General features: G+C 41.7%; 1 protein-coding gene across 1 annotated transcript; it reads right to left on the bottom strand.

Annotated features, from left to right (window-relative positions):
* Positions 1–631: 631 nt before the first annotated feature.
* On the bottom strand, positions 632–15,444 carry LOC138968248 (alpha-N-acetylgalactosaminidase-like). The gene is made up of 8 exons (XM_070340809.1): positions 15,333–15,444; positions 13,931–14,095; positions 12,611–12,785; positions 12,043–12,217; positions 6,240–6,334; positions 2,269–2,439; positions 1,275–1,472; positions 632–911 (listed from the first exon to the last, which is right to left on the bottom strand). Exons 2-8 carry the CDS (start codon positions 14,092–14,094, stop codon positions 657–659), a joined length of 1,233 nt encoding a protein of 410 aa, XP_070196910.1. The 5' UTR covers position 14,095; positions 15,333–15,444; the 3' UTR covers positions 632–656.
* Between the last annotated feature and the right edge of the window lie 208 nt (positions 15,445–15,652).

The following is a 15,652-nucleotide window of genomic DNA, read 5'->3' on the forward strand; positions in this document are numbered from 1 at the left end:
TTATGTTAGCTTAAACGCCCTATGGGGCTAAAGCCAAAATAAATAAAACCTTGAACCTTGACATCTGCACTGGTTCGACCCCCCCCCCCTCTGTACGCTTGACTCTGTTGCTTTCAAGATATCATATGCGAAGGACTCAACCTGTTCTAGTGGGCTACCTTTGCGTGTGACTGACTCTATGTTGGAACCGTTAACTTTCAGGATCCACTTCTTCTGTTTGTGGATGTTGAGTCCTACTGGTGTTGTCTTATAAATTCTCTTGTGTGGAAAGATGCTGAATTGTATGTGAAGACATATTTCATATCTGAGCACCGAGAGTGTATGCAGTGAGATGTTTATTCAATAATCATTTTTTAAACGGTAGTATACGTATTTAAATGATTGCAGTGTTCTATTGTTGTTTTCTATTATGTTTAACAAATGTGAGAGTGTATGTGTGTTTTCCGGCCGTGCGACCAATAGTGGTTAATGGTCTACATTTACCTTTTTTTTAAGTGTCTGTGCCTTCTGAGAGAAGTTTTCCACACACACACACACACACACACACACACACACACACACACACACACACACACACACACACAGTCAATCGCCGCTACTATAGCCGTGAAAAACGATTGAAAAATTGTACTCTGCACAGATTTATTCATCGCAGTTCAGTGCTGAGCAAAGCATCGGAGCATAATGGCAGAAGATGGCCAAACAGAGACGCGCATAGCATCCGTGACGTAAACTTGACCGTAGTCGACGTCATTGATGACGTCACGCACATGGTAGGCAGGGTAGATGGAGAGACCGACATGCGCTAGAGACTCGCTGAAGGTGGTTGTGACGTTGGGACTTGTGTTGAGAAGGAGAATGACGTAATCGCCGTAGCTCACATAACGATGCCAGATATGAAGATGTTCATTCTGATGGGAAAGAACATTTTCGAGAGAACAGGTTCTGAACAAATTCTGACCAAAAAATCAGTCGTATAATCCCCATATAACCATTTATTCTATAAGTCGGTCAGTCCGTCCGTCAGTCAGTCCGCAGTCAGTCATTAATCACCTAATCATTTATTTATTATTTAATGTTATTCTTGATGTATTAATGTATTCTTTTATTTGTCTACTCAGTTGAGTAATTTGTATATTCCTGTAGGGTTTTTTTTCTCGTAACCTCTAGCTCTGTGAATATACCCCTGTTTGAATACTCTTTCCATTTACGACATGGCTTTCTCAGTCTCATTTTCTAGGAGTCTTAGAATTGGGGAAAATCTTCTGACAAACCTGAACCAAGTGCCCTGGTTTTTGATCCAAAGTGTCGCCATCAATATCCACAACTCCCGGAAGCAGCATAGCACGCTTCACCTCAGTGGGCATGCTGGGAAGGTCACATGACACAAACATGGCGGAGTCGTACATTGCCCATATCGCCATCTGAGCTTGCCACTGTTTGAGGTTCAAGTTGCCTTCCCCCATCAACAACTGCACAGATTAAAAAGAAAGAAAGGTCTCAAGCATTGTCTCTATATGTGAAATATTATGGCCTGACCTAAAACAGCGCTGGAAATAGGTGTTATGTTTGACAGGAGGAAAACTAATAGCCAGGATCCTGTATATTGTACCGGGCCCAGACCCAAATCTCCTGCACCCCCCCCCCTCCCCATATCTTTTGACATTCCCCAGGTTCAAAATTCTCTGTCTTAGCAGCTCACCTCTTTTTAGTCGAAAAAGTGTGCTTAGCTTGCTGTTAACTCCTTATACGAGTAGTATTTGGAACATTGAATGTGCCTTTTGTTTTGTTTTATCATTGGTTCAAAAAGAGTTAATTTCAACAACAACATACCACCACAATCGCCACCGCCAACAACAACAACAACACACCAACAACAAAAAACAAAAACAAAAAAAGCAACAACCAAAAAACAGGCATGGGTGGCAACACAAAAAATGATCGCGTTTTGGTATATATAATAATAATAATAATAATAATGGACATTTATTAATCGCCGTTTCTCACAAGAGCTCACGGCGATTTACATATTAATTTCTGCCGTGTGAGATGGAATTTTTTACACAATATATCACGCATTCACATCGGTCAGCAAACCTCAAGCCTATTAGGGCGAGCATTCACCTTTCACGGCCTTTATTCCAAGTCACACGGGTATTTGGTGGACATTTTTAGCTATGCCTTTTCAATATAATATCCTCGTTGCTCTTGAACAAGCACAGTACTATGCCTGGTTTCTACTTAAATCTGCATAAAAAGGTTAAATACCATTCCCATATCATTCCACTTTTCCCTGGTGCCTGAAGCTTGGGTCACGTGGTGCGTGTCATTCGCATAATAGTTAGCCACACTCATGACGTCATCCCATCCGCTTGATGTCGTCATCGTCTCTGTTGACTGGTAGACGTCACAAATGTTTTTGATTTCATCGTAGTTTGGCTGAAATTATGTTAGGAAAGTGAACTGTATCAGTACAAAGTAGAAAAGAGCTTTAAATACAGCTCTACAACAACAACTTGACAACAACAACGGCAACCGAGCAACAACACAAAACAAACATACAAACAAGTGAAAAATCTTACAACAAGCAAACACAAGAGGCGAAGCCATCAAGGCTCACGTAAGAAATCGACAAACAGTAACACAAACTCAATCACTCCGTCACACATACACACACACACACACACACACACACACACACACACACACACACACACACCCACACACACACACACAGAAAGAGCATAGGTGAAACTGTGCAAGAAAGCGAGACACTAGATCTAGATCTGTCTGTCTGCATGTAGCCTACTTACAGGACACGACTGCCAACTAGTCTCGGCGCGCTCAAAATAATAATGACCGAGACTTTCAGTACTTCCTTCGCGTGACGTCTAACCCTCTTACGTCATAATGTGACGTCAATGTAATGTGACGTCTTCAAATGTTAGAGTTTCTACCACAGACATACACACACACGCACGCACACACACACACACACACACACGCACAAACGCACAGACAGACAAAGTTATGATCGCATAGGCTACACTTACGTGAGCCAAAAACACAAACGCCTTATATACAGGTACACTTCCGTTTTGCTAGTAAGGCGCAAGGTCGGATAGTTGTATACAACATTTATTCGTGATGGTGATTTTGTTACAAGACTATGGAGACTGTTTGCTTTTTTTACTCCCTGAAAACTTCGAAATAGTGTCAATTTCATAAACAGAAGCTTACGTTTGTCATATTTTGACTTGGCAATTCTTCAAAACCTTTTATTAAGGATGCATTTTCAGATTAGTATTTCAAACTATAAGCTAATGATTGCTGTATGCATAAAAAAGACAATAAACAACAACTTACAAAGAAGCAAACAAACGAGCAAACAAAACACGAAGAACTTGAATAACACTGAATTCAATTAAAATGACAGCACACGGTCAGAACAAGATCTGTAGTCAAACGTAAAACGCGATTATAATTAAAAAAAAAAAAAAAAAAAAAAAAATCGGCAACCCTAACTGTCTGTAAAGCAGAGCGGTCTCGAATAGCAGCTAGCATCTGCTGAAAGGACATTAAAACCCAACAAGTCGCGTAAGGCGAAAATACAACATTTAGTCAAGTAGCTGTCGAACTCACAGAATGAAACTGAACGCAATGCCATTTTTCAGCAAGACCGTATACTCGTAGCATCGTCAGTCCACCGCTCATGGCAAAGGCAGTTAAATTGACAAGAAGAGCGGGGTAGTAGTTGCGCTAAGAAGGATAGCACGCTTTTCTGTACCTCTCTTTGTTTTAACTGTCTGAGCGTGTTTTTAATCCAAACATATCATATCTATATGTTTTTGGAATCAGGAACCGACAAGGAATAAGATGAAAGTGTTTTTAAATTGATTTCGACAATTTAATTTTGATAATAATTTTTATATATTTAATTTTCAGAGCTTGTTTTTAAACCAAATACAACATATTTATATGTTTTTGGAATCAGAAAATGATGGAGAATAAGATGAACGTAAATTTGGATCGTTTTATAAATTTTTATTTTTTTTTACAATTTTCAGATTTTTAATGACCAAAGTCATTAATTAATTTTTTAAGCCACCAAGCTGAAATGCAATACCGAAGTCCGGGCTTCGTCGAAGATTACTTGACCAAAATTTCAACCAATTTGGTTGAAAAATGAGAGCGTGACAGTGCCGCCTCAACTTTCACGAAAAGCCGGATATGACGTCATCAAAGACATTTATCAAAAAAATGAAAAAAAACGTTCGGGGATATCAATCCCAGGAACTCTCATGTAAAATTTCATAAAGATCGGTCCAGTAGTTTGGTCTGAATCGCTCTACACACACACACAGACAGACAGACATACAGACAGACACACACACATACACCACGACCGTCGTCTCGATTCCCCCCTCTACGTTAAAATATTTAGTCAAAACTTGACTAAATATAAAAACCAACTGTAAAGCAGAGACAAAAACTCGCAGCCAACGACGAAAATCGAAGTACACGTGCTCTTAAAATGGTCGTAGTGTCAGTGATATACCGTTAATTTCAATATGAATGAGAAATTCTGTCGAATACTTGGCGTTCGCAACTTAAAAGTGTTGCAGTGCAAAAATCCGCCGTCCAGACAATAGGTAAAAGTAGGGTAAAAAACAACTCAGAAACACTTTGGCTAAAAACTAGGCTTATGTGCTCTAAAATATATTGCGATGTCAGTTATCCAACCTCAAATTCCATGGTGGATGAGATATTCAGACAAAAACTGGCGCTTGTGCTCTTAAAGGCAGAATCCTTCATGTCAGGGCCGGACCAAATGAGTTGTAAGGGGGGGTTCCTCCTTTTTTTTGGGGGGGCAAATCAGCGAAGTGGCGAAGCCACAAGCGCGCGCCTGCAAAGCAGACGCGCGAACTAGGGGGGTCAGAAATTTTTTGAAAAACGGTTAAAATCTGTGCAATCTGGTGCATTCTGGGCCTTGTTTTGAGGGTTAAGAGCAGCATTGTTTTGGTGCTAAAACTAGTAAAAGTCAAAGCAAGGTACATGCTTTTTCCAGGGGTGGGGTTCCGGAACCCCTGGAACCCCCCCCCCCCTGGGTCCGGCCCTGCATGTAGAAAACATTTCGGGTCACTCTTTCGGATCTGCCGAGGCTTTAACATGATAGGATCATCCCTCCTCTTGGGCACATCCCTCCTCTTGGGCACATACGGGTACTACCAATAGACGATGTTCGGAAATAACTCTTGTTGGGTTTGTATGGGTTATGAAAGAGGGAATACTCTTCAGTCCTTTTAGTGAGTCAAACTTTGCCACGTGACATTATTGACCAGTCACTAGTGAGGAGTGTGTCTGAAACACGTGAACAAGGAGCACGTGTAGAAAGCTTGCCTCACTAAAAGCAAGAGTAATCACTCTTTCACGACCCATACTAACCCGACAGCGTTATTTCCTGAATTCGTCGATTACCAATAATAACATCCTAACTTCCTCCAGTGCATAATGGGGAACTTTTGATGATTGAATTTTGAAGATTGACACTATAGTATTATTTAAGAAATGTATTCACCAAAAAAGTCCTTCTCTGCACAGAAGCTGAGAACAAAGGCTGCGGATTGTTTTGGCATGCCATGTGTACAAAGGCAGAGATGGTCTCATCCCTAGTAAAAGCCTGGCCAGGATCTGAAACGGTGAGCTCTGAATAGTCTTTCGGATGAGACGAAAAACCGAGGTCCCTTCGTGTACACTACATTGGGGTGTGCACGTTAAAGACCCCACGATTGACAAAAGGGTCTTTCCTGGCAAAATTGTATAGGCATAGATAAAAATGTCCACCAAAATACCCGTGTGACTTGGAATAATAGGCCGTGAAAAGTAGGATATGCGCCGAAATGGCTGCGATCTGTTGGCCGATGTGAATGCGTGATGTATTGTGTAAAAAAAATTCCATCTCACACGGCATAAATAAATCCCTGCGCCTTGAATATGTGCGCAATATAAATTGCATAAAAATAAAAAAATAAAATAAAAAATAAATAAATCCCTGCGCTTAGAACTGTACCCACGGAATACGCGCGATATAAGCCTCATATTGATTGATTGATTGGTTGGGCCGTACGTACACGACCCACATCATCCGGACAGTGTGGTCTAAAGCGTGGTCTGGTGAAGTCCTTGGTTAGACAGGGAAGACGGTGCCTTTAAAACTGTTGTGGTGTCAGCGATCTAACCTTAATTCCATGGTGGATGAGAAATTGTGGCCACGTGCAAGCCACCCGTAGATCAGAACCACTTGTCTTGATTGCCTGCCCGAGCTCGTGAAAATCTGCAATTAGGCAATGAGGGCTGGTGTGGGTCTTCCTCGGTGTCTCTCACTCCACCTGTCTGATTGAGGGGATGATTCGAACGAGAGAGAGAGAGAGAGAGAGAGAGAGAGAGAGAGAGAGAGAGAGAGAGAGAGAGAGAGAGAGAGAGAGAGAGAGAGAGAGAGAGAGAGAGAGAGAGAGAGAGAGAGAGAGAGAGAGAGAGAGAGAGAGAGAGAGAGAGAGAGACTGTGTGCGCGATTGTGTGTGCGTGTGCGTAACTGCGTGTTTGTTTGTTTGTCAAGTTTGCATGTTTGTTTGCTTGCGCTCGCGCGTGTGCGTGTATGTGTGTGTGTGTGTGTGTCAGTGTGTGTGCGTGCGCCGGCGTGTATGTGCGGGTGTGTGTACGTGTGTGTGCGCATATAAGCTTGTGCGTGTAAATATAAACCACTTCATGTGTTGCTTACCCCATGCCGAACTGTCTTTACATTCAATCAAGTTTTGACTAAATGTTTTAACATAGAGGGGGAATCGAGACGAGGGTCGTGGTGTATGTGTGTGTGTGTGTGTGTGTGTGTGTGTGTGTGTGTGTGTGTGTGTGTGTGTGTGTGTGTGTGTCTGTCTGTCTGTCTGTCTGTCTGTGCGTGTGTGTGTGTAGAACCATTCAGACCAAACTCAGTACTGGACCGATCTTTATGAAATTTTACATGAGAGTTCCTGGGAATGATATCCCCGGATGTTTTTTTCTTTTTTTCGATAAATACCTTTGATGACGGCATATACGGCTTTTTGTAAAAGTTGAGGCGGCACTGTACCACACCCTCATTTTTCAATCAAATTGATTGAAATGTTTGTAAAGCAATCTTCGACAAAGGCCGGACTTCGGTATTGCATTTCAGCTTGGTGGCTTAAAAATTAATTAATGACTTTGGTCATTAACAATCTGAAAATTGTAATAATTTTTTTTTATATATAAAACGATCCAAATTTACGTTCATCTTATTCCACATCATTTGCTGATTCCAAAAACATATAAATATGTTATATTTGGATTAAAAACAAGCTCTGAAAATTAAAAATATAAAAATTATGATCAAAATAAAATTTCCGAAATCGATTTAAAAACAATTTCATCTTATTCCTTGTCGGTTCCTGATTCCAAAAACATATAGATATGATATGTTTGGATTAAAAACACGCTCAAAAGGTTAAAACGAAGAGAGGCACAGAAAAGCGTGCTATGCAGCACAGCGAAACCACTACCGCGCTAAACAGGCTCGTCAGTTTCACTCTGTTTTGGACTACGGTCATTGTGAAAAAATGCAGTGCGTTCAGTTTCATTCTGTGAGTTCCACAGCTTTACTAAATGTAGTAATTTCGCCTTACGCGACTTGTTTTTTACATTTAGTCAAGTTTTGACTAAATGTTTTAACATAGAGGGGGAATCGAGACGAGGGTCGTGGTGTATGTGTGTGTGTCTGTCTGTCTGTGCGTGTGTGTGTGTGTAGAGCGATTCAGACCAAACTACTGGACCGATCTTTATGAAATTTGACATGAGAGTTTCTGGGAATGATATCCCCGGATGTTTTTTTCTTTTTTTCGATAAATACTTTTGATGACGTCATATCCGCCTTTTTGTAAAAGTTGAGGCGGCACTGTCACACCCTCATTTTTCAATCAAATTGATTGACATTTTTGTAAAGCAATCTTCGACGAAGACCGGACTTCGGTATTGCATTTCAGCTTCGTGGCTTAAAAATTAATTAATGACTTTGGTCATTAAAAATCTAAACATTGTAATAATTGTTTTTATATAAAACGATCCAAATTTACGTTCATCTTATTCTACATCATTTCCTGATTCCAAAAACATATAAATATGTTATATTTGGATTAAAAACAAGCTCTGAAAATTAAAAATATAAAAATTATGATCAAAATAAAATTTCCGAAATCGATTTAAAAACAATTTCATCTTATTCCTTGTCGGTTCCTGATTCCAAAAACATATAGATATGATATGTTTGGATTAAAAACACGCTCAGAAAGTTAAAACGAAGAGAGGTACAGAAAAGCGTGCTATGCAGCACAGCGAAACCATGCACTACCGAGCTGAACAAGCTCGTCAGTTTCACTCCGTTTTGCACAAGCGGCGGACTACGGTCATTGTGAAAAAATGCAGTGCGTTCAGTTTTATTCTGTGAGTTCCACAGCTTGACTAAATGTAGTAATTTCGCCTTACGCGACTTGTTTATTGTTTTCATCCGTGGCCGTTTCAGAAAATAAAATCCTGACCTGATTTCTCTAATACTGACGTCTCTTCTCTTTTGCCGAGGTTATTGCTTTGCTGGGTGGACTCTTGTCATGTCTAAGCCGGTGTAACACGAGAAAATTACTCCCACGAGATTTTTACTCCGGAGTAAAAATTTCGTACGAAACTTTTACTCCCTTAACGAACAAATTATTCCCCCATAACCCGAGAAAATTACTCCCACGACAAGTGTACTCCCCTGACAAATAGATAACCAATCAATGACTCCACCATGACAAGTGTTCTCCCGAGTAAAAATTTCGTACGAAACTTTTACTCCCCCGTCCCCTGTCAGTCCTGGTGGTGGAAGGGGTGGAGGGAATGTTAGTGCGACATTCCGTTTGTGCAAGATCCCATATGGGCGTTATCCCATTTCGCCACCAATCCCATTTTCGGCCCATTTCACAAAGCCAAGCGTCATTTTACTATCGTGTCATATTGCTAGCGGGACTCAACAACCGATTTTCGCGCCATTCCGTTTCGCTGCCATTCCATTTCGCCCCCATCCCATTTTTGTGACATTTCACAAGCCAAGCGTCATTTTACTTCCGTGTCATACCACTAGCGCCACATTCCATTTTGGCGCCATGCCGTCAGTTTTGCCGCCATCCCATTTCGCCGCCATCCCTATTTCGCTACATTTTGGATTTGCGGCAAAATGGGATTTTGCGTAAACGGAATGTCTCTTCAGTTGAATGACGCAAGATAGTAAAGTGAGGCTTGGCAATTAGAATGCAACGAAAATGGGATGGTGACCATATGGGATGTCGCGCTAGTGTAATGACACGCCGTAGTAAAATGACGCTTGGCTTGTGAAATGTCGCGAAAATGGGATGGGGCCAAAGATGGGACGGCTTCAAAACGGGATTGCATCAAAATGGGATATCGCGCTAGTGGTATGTCACGATAGTAAAATGACGCTTGGCTTGTGATCCCATGAGTACGAACGTTTACCGCGAAATATAAACCAGGGAGTACAAATCTCACTGGGAGTTAAAATTTGGGGATTAAAAATTTCGTGGAGGGAGTAATTCTTACTTTCCTTGTGGAGTTGTTTTTTCTTGCGAGATTTTAACTGGGAGTAAAAACTTCGTACGAAATTTTTATTCCGGTTTCAATTTTTCGTGGAGTAAAAATTTCGAGTTACACCGCTATAAAAAAAATCACTAAACCCAAGATCTCCCTTTGTTTTTATCTCTGTCTGTCTCGGTCTGCTTCTATGTCTGCCTCTCTCACTCTCTCTGTCTCTCTCTCTCTCTGTCTCTCTCTCTCTCTGTCTCTCTCTCTGTCTCTCTTTCTCTCGCTCTCTCTCTCTCTCGCTCTCTCTCTCTCTCTGTCTCTCTCTCTGTCTCTGTCTCTCTCTCTCTCTCTCTGTCTCTATCTCTCTCTGTCTCTCTCTCTGTCTCTCTTTCTCTCGCTCTCTCTCTCTCTCTCGCTCTCTCTCTCTCTCTCTGTCTCTTTCTCTGTCTCTCTCTCTGTCTCTCTCTCTGTCTCTTTCTCTCGCTCTCTCTCTCTCTCGCTCTCTCTCTCTGTCTCTCTCTCTTTCTCTGTCTCTCTCTCTGTCTCTCTTTCTCTCGCTCCTTCTCTCTCTCGCTCTCTCTCTCTCTCTCTCGATCTCTCTCTCTACCTCTCGCTCTCTCTTTCTCTCTCTCTCTTTCTCTCGCGCGCGCTCTCTCTCTCGCTCTCGCTCTCTCTTGCTCTCTTTCTCTCGCTCTCTCTTTCTCTCTCCCTATCTTTCTCTATCTCTCTCTCGCGCGCTCTCTCTCTCTCTCTTCCCCCCCTCTCTCTCTTTTCTCTCTTTCTCTTTCTTTCTCTCGCGCTTTCTCTCTCTCTCGCTTTCTCTCTCTCTTTTTTCCTCTCTCTCTCTCTCTCTCTCTCTCTCTCTCTCTCTCTCTCTCTCTCTCTCTCTCTCTCTCTCTCTCTCTCTCTGATAGTTCTTTGATTATATATTTTATTTTCTAGTTGACCCTGTTTAAGACGATCGAGGGCTTGATGTCAAAAATGATAGGGCCTATATTCTTGCTTACCCTCGATGATAAAGATTGTCTTGTCTTGTTTTGTCTTGTCTTGTCTCGGTTGTCTTGTCTCTCTCTCTCGCTTTATCTCTGAATACGCGCCTAGAGCCAATTGATGGGACTCGCGCTATAGAAAAGTTATTTGTTATTATCATTATCATTATTGATACAAATTCTGATGCTGAAATGCAAAACTGAACCTATCTTCTTGTACGCATGTTCCTAAAGGTAACCAATCAATGTTATCATTCTTGCTTTCTTCTCACCAACTTTGTCTTCTAATGCTCCCATGGGGTCGCCTTCACGCGGCGGGAGTGTTTCCACAGAGCTACCCCACCCCTTTACTTCTCTTCTTTTGTCTTATTTCTGCCTTACCAGTCCTTTCACCTATATTTCCTTCCAAGAAAACTCTCTCTACTATTCCCTGCAGTTTTCCAATTCTTTTCTTGTTGTCTTATTTCTACCTGACTGGATCCATCACCTTTATTTCACTTACCAAAAGTCTTCTTTTCCACATCCTTATTTCTCTGCCCCCCGCATGTCGTAAGAGGCGACTAACGGATTCTGTTTCTCCTTTTACCCTTGTTGAGTGGTTCTTGTATAGAATATAGTCAATGTTTGTAAAGATTTTAGTCAAGCAGTATGTAAGAAATGTTTAGTCCTTTGTACTGGAAACTTGCATTCTCCCAGTAAGGTCATATATTGTACTACGTTGCAAGCCCCTGGAGCAATTTTTTGATTAGTGCTTTTGTGAACAAGAAACACTTAACAAGTGCCTCTATCCCATCTCCCCCCTTTCCCCTATCCCATCTCCCCCCTTTCCCTCGTCGCGATATAACCTTCGTGGTTGAAAACGACGTTAAACACCAAATAAAGAAAAAAAGATGTCTTCTAATTGACCCTCGTTAGGGCGACGGGTTAAATGGGAAAAAAAGGCATGTATACTATCATCTAATCATTACCCTCGTTTGATGATTTTGTATTGTCTTGTTTTGGCTTATCTTGTTTTGTCTTGTCCTGTTTTGTCTTGTCTTTTTTTGTGTTGTATCCCCATTGAGAAATGTATTCATAACATTGATGAATTTTGCACATCATTTTCAAGTGTGACTTTAAAACGGAAGGGGTTGGGTGCATGAAGTTCAGTTTGATCATTCCACGAAGTTGCCGGTTTGTAGCTCAAAGGATCGTACGTTTATACTTTCCCTGCACAATGTGTTCCATGAATTTACATTTTGGAAACTGTAAATGACATGAATGTTTTCATGAAAAGGGAGAATAAAATAACTAGTTATCTGACTAAGCTTATTCGTTTAAAATCGGCGTCCTTGTCTCAGTGCTTGGTTTTGATTCTGATAACTTACAACTAATATTAGTGAATAAAGGAAACAGCAAAACAATAACCAACCGATGTTGACCTCAGGGTACGTCGCCATGTCTGTATCCACGTAGATCATATCTACACCCCATGACGTCAAAGTTCTGACGTCATTCATGATGTGACCATGCAGAGTGGGCATGCCGGGGGAACCAGCAGCAGCAACCGTCACGTATAATGCAAGGTATAGGCCTTTCTTGTGAGCCTGAAAAACAATTAATCATCGTTGATAAAAGACAAGACTGAACTATAATAAAAAAAACAAGAAAGGTAGGCTGTTGGAACGTTTGTTATTGACAAAACAATACATTCACAGATATTTCGACCCAACGTTTTTTGAATTTTGGAACGTTGGCAGTCTCTTTGTTTTTGGATTTGAACTATAATCAGTCAAAACAAAGGAAGAGTATCTGATCGATTCATCAAAATATTGGTATGTTTCTGTCTTGGTCAGTGTATTCCACTCTTGACCAGTACGTCAAGGATTCAAAGAGGCACGTTACCGACTCTCCGCCCAAAGGACAACGACAGATATACAGACTGACTGACAGACAGACATATATTAATCATATAGATACTCAGACAGACAGCTACACACATATTCTGCGACGCCTTGGATGCCTCCGGGAAATCGTGTGTCGTTGGCCAAAAGATTTCCATGAGGGTCCCGGATGTTGTCTGACCAGCAGTTGCCTAGCAACAGCCAATTGTAGTCCGCCTTAGAAAACTCCGGTTGCGCCAAGACATCTGCCATGTTGCGCATTAGCACCTCACTGAAAAGACAACCAAGAAAGAAACGAAAATCATTTTCCTTTTGATTCATGGTTCAATAACTTTCTTTTTTATTTTCATGTTTGGTTTCCATCTCTTTCACTCAGTTTTGAAAGAAATTAAAAAATTTAATATTTCAATATTTTTAACAAGACTTAAATAACTGACTGTTAAAGAATATGAGTTTTAAGGAACCTTCTACCGTTTACCGTGATACGCCTAAAATGTTAATATTCTTTGAAGAGTTGGTCGAGAACAAAATAGAAGAAAAGATCGATATTGAACCGGTCTTGGGTGACCTTCCTGGTTTCTCGAGACTAGAAACATCAACAACCAACCAACCAACCAACCAACCGACCGACCAACCCGCTATGTCAAAGTGAGATCACGCTCCTGTAGGCTCCGTCTGTCGGCATATTTCTCGAACTTTATGCATCCGCACCGAATATGCATACCAGCGCTCATTGGTCTAAAACATATGTAAATATTGTGCGGCAAAGGGAAGCTACCCACGGGAGTTTTCACTTTCGGTATTAGTGAAGAACCGTTTGCCACTTCATTCAAAATGAGGAAAACGTTTCAGTCGACCAATGAAAATAATCATCGAATATTCTGTTACTAACCAATGAGCGCTGGTATGCATATTCGGTGCGGATGCATAATTAGACGCCGTGTGGATATTAGCGGCTCGCAAACGAAGATTCGTCCAAATGATGGTTAAAAACAACCTGCAGCGAACGGAAGCTGAAAACTAAAGGTGCATATAGTTCAAACAATCATTCAACTGTATTTATTTGACCTTACACAGACTGTAGGAAGAGGCAAACCGTCTTGAACAATATTTTCCCCAGGAAGCGACTCCAAGAACACAGAAGACTCGAAGGTGAGTGACGTACCTTGTAGTCTTTCTGTGATAGTAGTAGTCCAGTGGACGATACCTTCCGCCTGTGGTCGAACCTGCCCCAGCTACCCCCTCTCCATAACGATCACCTGCCCTGGCAACCACCCCCGACGACTTATTTTCTATACAATTTACCGTTCTTGAGCGACAACCTGTCTATAACAACAATTTGTTGTCAGTCCTTGAGGTGGACGTCATAGACAGGTTCGACTGTACTTTCTTTTTCTTGTGACGAAAAACACATACCTCAGACAGGTGTCCAGGCCTCTGGAACAGTCAAAGGTGCAATCAAAGACGCCACGGCTGCTCCAACCACGTGGTGGGCGTGTCAGGGGGGCGGGGCCACACAAGACCACGCCCAACAACAGCACCAACCCCACGAGGCTGCATAGTAAACGTCTAACCAGCATTCTGAAATGCAGAACATGATGTAGAACTAGATACAACAAAGCTGCAATCAAAGACACCACGGCTTTTCCAACCCCTTTGGTGGGCGTGTCAGGGGGGCGGGGCCACACACACAACCACGCCCACCAACAACACACATCCCACGAGGCTGCGTATTAACTTCTTGGCCAGCATTCTGAAATACAGAACGTGGAACAAGAGACAACAAAGATGCCTTGATTGACACCACGACCGATCCATCCCCGGGGCCACACAAGAACATGCCCGCCAACAACACCAATTCCATGAAGTTGCGTAGTAAACGTCTAGCATTCTGAAATACAGAAAATGGAACCATATATATACAATCGGACATTCCCAGTCTTTTACTATCGGTTTGTATTTAAGATACCGGAAGTGAAATAATCCTACTCTGCAATAAAATGGAATTGGGCGCAACCGGACGTTCCCAGGGTTGCCAACTGAACCAAACGCACCAATCCCACGATGCTGCATAGTAAACCTTTCACCAACTTTAGTTGGTTTAAAGTCGCTCAGGAGTCGCTGAGACCGAAGTCCGCGAAAAGTCTGCCATGAGAACGGTCTGGACGATTTAGTCCCGATTAAGTTCCAATTTAGCAGCGACTTCAAATATCCGCTGAGCGCTGCTCGACCCTGCAGCGATTACAAGCGACTCCAGCAGAGTTTTATCATCGCGCTTCCCGATTGGTTACATCTAGCCGGAACAGAACGAATACGACCGGGCAAGCTCAAATTGTGCACGTCGGCTGAGATTCGTTGGCTTAAAACAAACCTGATTGTTAGCGCTGTTCACATGGAAATCGATTTTGAATCGACTTGGTTCAAACAAAAATCGCTTGAAAGTTGGTGGAAAGTTGGTTGTAAGTCTGCCATGTAAACTGCCTTTACCCTAACCCAAACGACCGGCTTTTGTTAGATCTGGTTTGTTTGTCGTTTAGACAATATCGGTATGCAAAACGACAAGGTTGTAACAATGACTACGAAGAGAATCAGTACTTTGACACATATGAGTTTGCATTTATTCACGTTCTTTCACCATTTAATTAATAAACATAGTAACTTCGTCAGAAAGCTTTCCCAGAATGGTTCTTAGATAGTATATCGTATATATCGTTAATCAGTTACAACAGCAGAGTATACATTATCAGAAAAACAACAACCCAACAACAACGGCATAAACAGGAACAAACTCAAGGAATAAAGCGGTAACTTGAGATACCTTGCATCAAATACTTGCACACTGTCTCCTTCTGTCCATATAAAACAAACTGGATGAAAGAATGTTTGTCAGCTGATATAGAAATGACATTGCGAAGTCAGTTTCTCTTTACATAGGCTAGATAGTTATCCTGCTCCCCCCCTCCCCCAACACACACGCACCATCGAACAGAAAGGCGCGTGTATTCTGAATTGAAACCTTCCAAAAACACCTGACCTTATATATATCTGCGAGTGTGACACACAGGCAACGTGTGAGATGCGTTTGCGAAATAGATAATATAAGCAAAGTATCAGTCTGTGTGTGGAAACAAAGACTAA

Source organism: Littorina saxatilis, linkage group LG6 (assembly GCF_037325665.1).
Source record: "Littorina saxatilis isolate snail1 linkage group LG6, US_GU_Lsax_2.0, whole genome shotgun sequence".
NCBI lineage: Eukaryota > Metazoa > Mollusca > Gastropoda > Littorinimorpha > Littorinidae > Littorina > Littorina saxatilis.

Excerpts from the sequence above, each read along its gene's own strand:
- LOC138968248 (XM_070340809.1), bottom strand. The coding sequence starts at position 14,094 with ATGCTGGTTAGACGTTTACTATGCAGCCTCGTGGGGTTGGTGCTGTTG. Across the intron at positions 12,786-13,930 it reads GGCCTGGACACCTGTCTGAG|TGAGGTGCTAATGCGCAACA; the intron begins GTATGTGTTTTT and ends TTGTCTTTTCAG. Across the intron at positions 12,218-12,610 it reads TCCAAGGCGTCGCAGAATAT|GCTCACAAGAAAGGCCTATA; the intron begins GTGTGTAGCTGT and ends ATTGTTTTTCAG.